Below are 10724 nucleotides of genomic sequence, written 5' to 3' on the forward strand. Positions count from 1 at the left end.
GGAATAACTCTTTTGAGTATGAGGGGGGGTGTAATTTTAAGTAAATGAACCTATGGTTATATTGCTGTCCTGTCTTAACCAAGTTAATTTTTTAAACACGTTTTCACTGAAGAGTCATGCTAGTTAAGATGAAGATTATAACCTGGAAAGACAGTGAGCAGCTTGGGAAACAGACTGGACATATTACATAATGAGGGACAAGCCTTGTACATTCTTAGGACAGAAATGTTTTCTCCCATCTTAAACCCTAAAATCAGCCATCATATTCAATACCCAAATCAGACTATTAATTTGTTTAATACAAGCCTGTCCAGTATTTCCCAAACTCTTCAGTCCAAGACCCCTTGATTAATTTTTCTCCTATATCTGGAGAAGACAGAGACTTGGGGTACCTGGGACTTTTTCATTCCGAATATTTAAAATAAACACTAACTAGTGACAATTTCCACTAAAATAATGTATACACATTTGTGACAAAAATCATTTTTAAAGGATTCATTATTTGCTCTGATTTATACTTTTTTCTTCTGTAAGCCCAACTGCTCAAATTATGCACATGTGAATATACAAACAAAAGTAACTTGTGTGAACATTCTTGTTTTAATGAAATAATTTTTAGAATGCATGATTGTAATATTGCTTTTTACATAATATCAGTTGACATTTACAGCATGATAAAACATTAATTTGCTGAAGAAAATAATACAGTAACTGTAAGAAACAAGTCTGAAGTCCAAAAACATTTACAATGTTAATATGTATGTTTTATTCTTAAAGATTGGAAAAAGAAAAAAATGGTCAAAAGCCTTTGTATGTTATACATAGAACAGAAAAAGCTCACATAATCAACTATTTATGCATGATTAAAGTTTATGACAGTTATTCTAACTTGCATCCGGCAACATTATCAACATAGCACCCAATCAACTTCAACTAGTAAACATTGTTTTATGTTCTTGGAATACTGCTCTGACAGGTCCAGATGCACTGCTTCCTATAATTATGCAGATTTACTGTAATGAAAACACTATTTGATGTTGCGCACTATTCGTCTGCAATGATTTGTTTTCATTTCCCCCAATGCTTGCTCCATTTGTTGAATTAAATGGAGCAATGTGGCAGGATCAGTTTGTAGTATCTTTGTCGTTTGATTTTCATTCTCATTAAGGTGTAGCTTCAAAGTTACAGCTGGCTTAATTTGTTGTCTCAGACTTCTGCTGGCAAGCTATTTAAATTATGAGATGGGAAAAAATGATAAATATAAGGATGAATTAAGAGCAGCCATATTCATAGCAGTCATAAAGCAAATGTTTACAAAAATGTAAGCTTGTTACAGTAAATACCTGTTTCTTCATGATTACTGACCATTCATGTTTTACTGATACTCATTCACTGCAGTTTGAAAATTTAAACCAGAACTAAATAGTATCTTGGGCATTCATTTGTGTACAATATTGTATGCTCAAGAAGGCAAATGTAAAGTAGGGTTTTTGCACATCTGTAGACTAAGTTTTTTTTTCATTGCTTTATTACAGGTAGTCCTGACAGGACAATTGGAAACAGAATTTCTATTGCTAAGCAAGGGAATTAAGTGACTCACACCTGATTTCAGATTCTCTTTTACCATATTTGTTAAGACAATCCAGCTTCCCACATTGATGTAGCTTGTCAGAAGCCAGCTGGGAAGATCACAAATGGCAATCGCACAATCCTGGGATGCTGCAACCTGCTGATGGATTGTCAAGCCCCCAAATGTTGATTACATAACAGTGGCGATGCTGCAATGATCATAATGCGAAGACTGGCTATGTCAGATTTTTCAAAGCCATGGTAACTGTAAACAATGGCTAAATAAATGGTTGTAAGTTGAGGATTACCTCTATAGTCCTTGAGTTACAACCATTTGGTTAGTGACTGTTTAATATTACAATAGTACTGTACTTATTTGATTGCTTTAAAACTTCATGGATAACTAAGGCAACCAGAATATATTGCAATTCCTTTTTCTGGAATCTAACACATTTTTGACATTTAACAAAAAGGCAATTGAATTATTTTATAAAAGTCAAATATTCCAAATGTTATGGTTGTCCAAATATAACCCATTAGGGTGGAGAGAATGCCTATTAAATCCAAACATCCAGTGAATTTGAATTACATCATTTGTTTCAATTTTTTTTTTCTGTATGTGTGTGTGTATTCTTTCAAGCCTAGTGTTTTCCATGCATGTTCGGGTTCTATGGTACTTTTTATTTCAGATCAATCAAGTGTTGATTTATTGATTATGACAGAAATTCAACAAATAGATTGTCTCCTAAAAGCCAGCCCTGACATTATGGGCTGAAAGAGAAAGACTGGCCCAAAGTAATCCTGCTGGCTTTTATGTCTAAAGTGGGACTAGAATTCACAGTGTCCTGGTTTCTGGCCTGATGCCTTAACCACACCACCAAACTGGCTCCCATGTGAAGCTCTTGCACTACCGTGTTTCCCTGAAAATAAGACATGGTTTTATTAACTTTTGACCCCCAAAATAAGCATTTGGCCTTATTTCGGGGGAGGTCTTATTATTTTTGAGGTGCAGGAGGTAGCAAGCGCGGTCACCTCATGGCTGCTCCTGTGTTACAATAATTTTGGGGAGGGCTTATTTTCGGAGGTGGGCTTATTTTAGCGCATGCACTCAAAAGCCCGATTGGGCTTATTATCCAGGGAAGCCTTATTTTTAGGAAAACAGGGTACCTTTATAGGAAAGACTTCAATGGGGCCTGACAATTGGATAATCTCTCCCTCACAAAACACCCCTGCACACATTTATGGTATATATTCTTTACATTGTTTAAATATGTTACCACAATTCTAATTTCAAGAATAGGCTGCTAAGGTGATTTTTATTGAACTAGACTGTGTACATAACTTTTTATGATCGCCTCTAGAACCTTTAATTTTTTTTTAACTTTCATGAAGCTACTTTGAATAATTGATTACATTACCATCTAAAATGGCCAACATTTATTCCAAATTTTCTATTGCAAAATAAGAGGCAATTTGAATAAAATTCCAATAATTTGCCTAGAGCAGGATATACTATCGCACTAGTAAGATGGGAATGATGGAAATTTATAGTATTTTTTAATATTAATAGATTAAAGGTGCAAATTACATTATCCTAATGAATACAGTTTACTTTATTGTATCATTCTGTGAATAATTATATGACAAAATGCATGATTTCATAATACTGCTACCTCTATCTTCTGGAAAGAACGAATATTTGCTAATTTGAAACCAATAAACAAATTTGCTTCATACTGAAGCTGATATGAATTAGTAAATATCTACTAATTCTTGTAATCTTACCTGCACATCTAGTCTCCACTCCAGATTATGATAACTAGGAAGCTTTGGTGTTAGTTCACTCAGAATATTCCTGATCTCCTTTCTGTTGTCAAGATAGAGCTGAAGTAATAAGGCATTCAATTCTTCAGGAAATTGTAATACAAGTATTGAGTCTTGAAAATCTATTTCAGATATCTAAAAAGTAGTAAAATGCAGAACATTTAAATTTTCAGTTGCTTTTATTACATTTTTTCTTGTTCCAAATATATTTCTTGCTCCAAAGATTACATTTCCCACTATGAAATAAGATTGGTCAGTAGAAATCAGCATGTAAAAATTTTAAAATATGTAGATAATCATCAATAAGTGCTCTTAAAGTCAGTGAAACCTGAATAAGTGGAAGAAATTAATAACTAAATAGTAAATGCACCAAAACCAGAGGAATGTTTAAACTTTCATCTGAAATACCACACCTTCGTAGGAGTGACACATTCTTAATTCTCCCCCACAAAACAATCTGAAGTATATGCTTATTTCTCTAAATAGAACACATTGTGTAACCACTTACCATGAGTTTTGAGCTCTCAGTCAGAAGGTATGTTAATCCCTCTACTCCATGCTGAATTGTCTCACTACTAACATTAAGTTTTCCTAAAAAACGAAAAAGTCCACAGAATGATTCAACATATAAATGGCCAATGAAAGAAACAACATCAAAATAAATAATAATATATAGCTATAAAATATAATTTAGGTTGCAAATATAAATGCATTTATTAAAAGCAAGCTCTCTTGAATTATTCATGTAAATGATTAACAATGATTGAAAATAGAGGCAGGAAAAGATCTTCGGTTTACAATATCAACTGAAATTCCTATGAACGTCCTACTAGAGAACACAGCTCTTCTAAAGCTAACTCTTCAATTTTTCATAATTTTCAGAAAATAAAATGAAAAAGGACATTAGAAAGGCAGGCCTTTGCTGCTGAGAATGCAAACTACGAATTATCTGCCTATATGCTTTATGTCAGATATTCCAAGCCTATGGAAAACATGCTTGTTTACTGTATGTGACATCTCCATAACATGGCATATCATGTTCAGATTGTGTCTCCTTTTTTCAGAGTATGCATTCCTAAATTAAATCCAATTCTAAAACTGCTGCACCAATTCTGATGACATCCCAGGACAAGTGCAGTGGTTTAACAATAACAGAGAAAAAATTTGAACATGGTTCCTGCTTTTTAAGGAAGTGGAAAAAGAATTTGAACACATTTATAGAGATATACCTTTCATTATTTACAGATGTGATTTCAGAATTTCCTTGTTGCTTTACATTTGCAAGCAAGCTTTATGCCACCCTATCTAGAACCAGAGTAATAAACTATATAAATAAAACTATATGAACATATTTTTTCTGAAATTATAGATGTAAGCATGCATTAATATTTACTTTTTGCTTTCTAAATTGCTTTGGATTTTCAGCACTTTAGAAAGTTCCTTAACAGTTTATTTTGATAATTTCTAATTTCTAATCTGGCTAATCAAGCCAGATTCCTATTTAAGCACTGATTTAGCAACCATGTATTACAGAAAAACAAGTAAACAGGCTGTTCAAAGAGATATAAAATGCCTCATCTTTTCTAAATAGAAAATTGAACAGTTTATTAGAGAGAAAATACTTCCTCGGCACGTAATATGTAAATTAACTATTCTCTCCTCCTTTGTCATGTTCAGTAAAATTCTGATTTTTTTTAAAAAAAGGATTAAAACATTTGCACATGTGTACTTTCAGAGGTCTCATTTGCAAGACTGGAATCAGGCCTTTTCTCACTGAGAATGACCTTTGTAACTTTACTGTTCTCCTTCAATGTCTTAGTGGTTTTTTACTGCTTAACACAGACATTGATATCTGAATTCAAGGCTTATTGATTTGATGGTGGATGGGAAAGCGAAAAGTTCCCTCCTTTTTTTCCATTTTAGGAATTTTGAAGGAGAAAAAGTACCCCTTAAAAACACTTTCCATACTCTAAAACTACATCCAAAAAATCTTTTTTGTTTCCCTGTAAATAACAAAAAGGACTAATTTCTCTTCTTCACTTTCACTTTATTTGAACAAAAAAAAGTTGTAGTGTCTTCTCTTTATCAATAGGGGAAGTTAACAATGAAACAAGTCTCCATAGATGTAGAGAATCAGCTATGGTTTATGGGAAGGAAAAATCTGTTATTACTCCCTCCCTAATAAAATTTAAACATTAAATAATTTTCTAACTTTAACAATTAATTAATAAAAGCTTTAAAATTAAAGGAAAAAATGGTTACCCCATTTCTTTTGGATGGTGGCCTTTAGCATACTACACAAGCCCTCAAGCTGAAAGATGTTGCATTTTCTTATTTTAACTTCCTCAACATAGTTTCCTATGCCAATCACCCTGCTGAGTTAATTTACATTTTTTTTGTAATTCATGATACTAAACTATTTTGGAGCAAGGTACAAATCTTATCCCTAGTTCAAATTAATTGTTTATTGGAATAACATCAGAGGTGGTATTCAGCAGATTGTGATCAGTTCTGGAGAATTGATAGCAGAAATTTTGAGTAGTTCAGAGAACTGGTAAATGCCACCTCTGGCTGGCTCCGCCCCCATCTATTCTCTGCCTCCTGAGTCCCAGCTGATCGGGAGGAAATGGGGATTTTGCAGTAATCCCCCTGGAGTGGGGAGGGAATAGATTTTACAATATCCTTCCCTTGCTACATTCACAAAACCACGCCCACAGAACCCGTAGTAAAAATTTTTGAATGCCACTACTGGTTAACATCATTGTTTTTCATCAACAGATAGTATCAATAATAGATGTGTCATCTATTTCTGCCTGTAGCTTTTATAGCTAGTAAACATACTGTTCTTATACTTACTTGCTGCTCCTTCGTAGACTTTAGGGTTTGTGCCTTTTCTTAAGAACTCAATAGCAATACGACCAAATTCATTGACAACTGAAAAAAGAAACACCATGATGGAATTACGGTGGGGACATAGAAGTAATCAATTTGAATACAACATATCTCCATCCACAGCAAATTATGAATCTGCTTCTGAATTTACAGAGGGAAATTTAGAGAGTAATGAATGTGGGCAGAAATGGACAAATAAAAGGAAGTAGCAAAACATTATGGACTGCCAGAGTAAAATTTCAATCCTTGTTTTTCACTTATAAATTTTCCCTTTAACAGTGAACTAGATTCTAAAACATTCTGGCTTGGGAATAAATATTAGACTAATGTACAATACTCAAACATTTATGTATAGTTCATTCTGTTAGCTAAATAAACCTGAATGGTACCATCTGTGGTTTGTTCAGTATGTGTGCCTTGCCCTTCTCTCAATAAACCATAGTCTAAAAAGAATCCATGATTTCTGATGATGTTATTAAGGAACAAGGCAGGGCTCGGGTTCATAACATTAAACCAATTTGCATAAAGTTTATTTAACTAGGAGCAACAGTCAAGTAGCAGCAATACAGCAGAGTGCCCAAAACTGCTTGTCCTGAGAAAAACAGAATTCCTCAGAAAATCATGTTAGAAATATTCGTCATATGATAAATGATATTTTTCATATGATAAAAAGGCTATCACACTATTAGAATCACAAAATGACCATGTTTCCTTGAAATGATAAGCCAGAATACAGACACAACTTATGTCAGCAGGCACAACTAGCCAATTTATATTTAGATCTGTGGTTTGTTTTTCTTGTCATATGATCAAGGAATTCTTATTCCTCTTGAAGTATTAATATACCATACTTTATAATAAAAGTATTATATTATCATTTATGCAGCATTTTGTTTAAATTCTTTGGCTTTTCCAAAAAGATAAAAATAAGCAAAGTATCAAATGGTTTTGTTTGCTCAAATGTTATGTAGATGCAAAAAGTCTGTTATTGATTCCAATTATCCTAAAAGAATAGTTGATCTATCACTGCAGTTATAATATAGGAAGAGTGGTTAATTTATGTATGAATGAAAGTAATAGCAAATAGGGGTTTGCAAAGCATTAAAAAAATGAAGCCTGGGGAACTTTACAGTGGTCATATGGTTTGCAATGCTTGTACTGCTGCTTTAATAACTGATCTTGGCTATCTCTATATGAATCACTTTACTGGGATGAAAATAAACAGCTGCTTTAGCAGTTCAAAAATAAATGCTGTATGTACATTCCTGCATTTTATAAAGCACTTCTGTATGTTTTACCTAGTCCACTAATGAAAAAAATCACATGTTGGATATAAATCAAATTGTTAAATACTTAATCAGTTGGTATATAGGTAACATTAATCTGTATATGATTCCACTTACACAAGTTTCTACAAGTGGGTATAGAGTTAGCGCTATCAATTTTTCATATCAAACTTCATATGAACTGAACCTGGATGGGGAAGCTTTGGCAGTTTCTGAAGTGTTTCTGGAGTGAGCCACAATGTGCTTCCTAATATTACTGTCAACTTAAACTCCAATGTGACCAGGAAAGTCCCTACCTCAAAAATTGGATATATTCACAAGAAATCACAAAAGTACCCAAACATCACATGAGATGCGTTGATGCAGTGGTTAGAGTGCAGTACAACAAGTTACTTCTGCTGACAACTTGGCAGTTCAAATTTCACCAGGCTCAAAGTTGACTCACTCTTCTATCCTTCTGAGGTGGGTAAAACGAGGAACCAGATTGTTGGGGGCAATATGTTGACTCTACAAACCGCTTAGAGAGGGCTATAAAGCACTGTAAAGCAGTATAAAAGTCTAAGTGCTATTGCTATCACACAGAATGCAATCTGAACTCAGTTTACACAGTTAATTTGGTTCAATTTATTGAATGAATAAAATTAAGTTAATTGCAGACACAGGAACTGCCTCTGCTAGAACATTTGTAATTGCAAGCTAGTTACATTAATAATCCGCAATATGAGGATTAGATCAATTTATTTAATCTAAAATTATATTAGGTTACGCTAAGTGATTGTGCAAGTTGGCAGACTTGGCTATGTTCAAACAATATAGAAGCAGTCACTAACTTGCTAAGATTAGTTAACTTTGTTAACTAGCATATTACACAAAACGTAGGCCATTTAGCTATTTCATTCTTCAGTGTATTTTATGAACCTAAAAACAGTTTATTTCTATAAGCTGGTTGATCACATTATGTAACCACCATTGCTCTGCAATATCAGTTACTAGTTTGTAAACTATGGATTGCTTAATTTGTTACATGAAACCAGCTAATTATGCTTCATTTAATTGTTAATCAAACCACATCTTAATCAAATATGTGAAGAAAAATTAAATAACTTGTTTCACTTGAAAAAGATTTTAATTGCAAAAAAGTAAAATACAAAATAAAATATCTAAGGCAAAGTCATTCCCAATATAATTTTTGATCAACTACAATTTTTACAATTTTTTCTCTTAGAATTTTTGCAAACATTTACCTTTAACAAAGATACTAAGATATATGAGTAAACATCATAGGAATCATTTTTTAGATTTATAGTTTGTACTCTTCATTTAAAAATATTTACATAAACTTTAATATACTTTAATCTTGAAGATACAGAACAAAGTATTCCAGACACTGTGTATATAGTCTTTTTGGCCTTGAAAGCTATGCAAGATGTCCTAAAGCTGTCTTAGAAAAGCTTTCATGTTAAAACTGGAGAATTAACATAGGTCAAATTATAGAGTAGATTTGCATTATTTCTTGAAGCTTAAAAGTCAAAATGAATCATAAGCCTACATAAAAAATAAAGAGAGCACATGATGGAGAGGTTTAACAGAAGGCTATATCCCTAGGCATCAATAAAACAACCATATTAGAATTGTTATGCTTACTTGCAATAAATAACTGCTATAAAAGCAGAGGCAGGACAATTATTCGCTACAAACATCTTTGCTGGCAATGTTGATAAAAACCCTTTTAAACTGCGAGGGTAAGCATGGAAGCATACTCTAAAGCAGGTCTTTAAACTTGGCAACTTTAAGACTTGTGGAGTTCAACTCCCAGAATTAAAGCTCTGCTGGCTGGAGAATTCTGGGAATTGAAGTCCACTAGTCTTAAAGTTGCCAATTTTGGGGAGCCCTGCTCTAAGGCTATCCAACGGGTGTTTTCAGCTGAGCAAAGGTATCCAGGGTGCTCTGAGGGTCGCAGCCCAAATATTCCGATACTCCCCACTGAACATTCCCAAATAAGCAGGCAAGGGCTTCTGTAGTGGCGTGGGGCTCAACGTATCAGGATTAGTTCCGTGCATCCCAGCATGCGCTTTTCCATCTACACCCCCACCCCCCACGGGATGGGGGGCGAGGAAGGACCCGCTATCCCCGGAGCCACGCAGGTCCCGAGTGGGCGAGGTCATAAGTACAGCGAGCAGCCAGGCAGCCCTGCAAGCCCTCGAAGTGCTCCTACCTGAGCTCTCTACTTGGGGAAGGAAGCCCAGGTGTTCCTTGTGCTCTTCCGACAGCACCAGCAGCATCTTGCTCGCCTAGCGCCCTCCACCGACACAAGCAGCACTTCCCTGCTTCGCTCCCCTCCGGGCAGATTTTCCCCTCCCGGCTGGTGTCACCGAGATAGCGCTCCGCCGGGAAGCAGCTCCCTCATCGAGGGTTCCCACTCGCACTCGTTGAAGACGAACGCGCTGCAACTCTGTTTATAGTCGAGGCGTTGCTGCTGCTGCTGCCGCCTGCTGGCAAAACCTTCCCACTCGCTGTCTCTTCTGTATCATGTATCTAAAACCATGTTTAAAATAAAATATTTTAATACAGATTTAATATTAAGCATAACTATACAGTACTAAGATGCTGAGATTGTTGATCAGAAAGGTCCGCCGCTCGAATCCCTAGTGCCGCGTAACGGAGTGAGCTCCCGTTACTTGTCCCAGCTTCTGCCAACCTAGGAGTTCGAAAGCATGTAAAAATGCAAGTAGAAAAAAAAGGAGCACTTTTGGTGGGAAGGTAACAGCGGTTCGATGCGTTTAGTCATGCCGGCCACATGATCACGGAGACTTCTTCGGACAGCGCTGGCTCTTAGGCTTTGAAACGGAACACCGCCCCCTAGAGTTGGGAACTACTACTAGCACGCATGTGAGAGGGAAACTTTTACCTTTTATACATTACTTATTGCTAACACTTAAGAGAGTCCTCTTTTGAAAATTTGAAGGGCAGCGTTTTGGTTGAGGGGTAAAGTATCCTGAATTAAAATCTTTAGCACTAAAATAAGATTTATTGAACACTCCAAACTTAGCTGGGTTCATTGCCACTCAGGGCTATGAATCACATTTTCCGGAGCTTATGACAGGGTCTGCAATTAAAGAATAAACTTGTCATATTTTGTGTTGAAATCTAGCC

The 10724-nt window shown here is 35.2% G+C and overlaps 1 protein-coding gene across 1 annotated transcript; it reads right to left on the reverse strand.

Moving 5' to 3' along the window:
- Positions 1 to 581: 581 nt before the first annotated feature.
- Positions 582 to 10021, reverse strand: COMMD2 (COMM domain containing 2). The gene is made up of 5 exons (XM_032226002.1): positions 9787 to 10021; positions 6250 to 6327; positions 3902 to 3984; positions 3355 to 3528; positions 582 to 1225 (listed from the first exon to the last, which is right to left on the reverse strand). Exons 1-5 carry the CDS (start codon positions 9851 to 9853, stop codon positions 1028 to 1030), a joined length of 600 nt encoding a protein of 199 aa, XP_032081893.1. The 5' UTR covers positions 9854 to 10021; the 3' UTR covers positions 582 to 1027.
- Positions 10022 to 10724: the final 703 nt, after the last annotated feature.

The sequence above is a fragment of the Thamnophis elegans genome, chromosome 10 (genome assembly GCF_009769535.1).
Source record: "Thamnophis elegans isolate rThaEle1 chromosome 10, rThaEle1.pri, whole genome shotgun sequence".
NCBI lineage: Eukaryota > Metazoa > Chordata > Lepidosauria > Squamata > Colubridae > Thamnophis > Thamnophis elegans.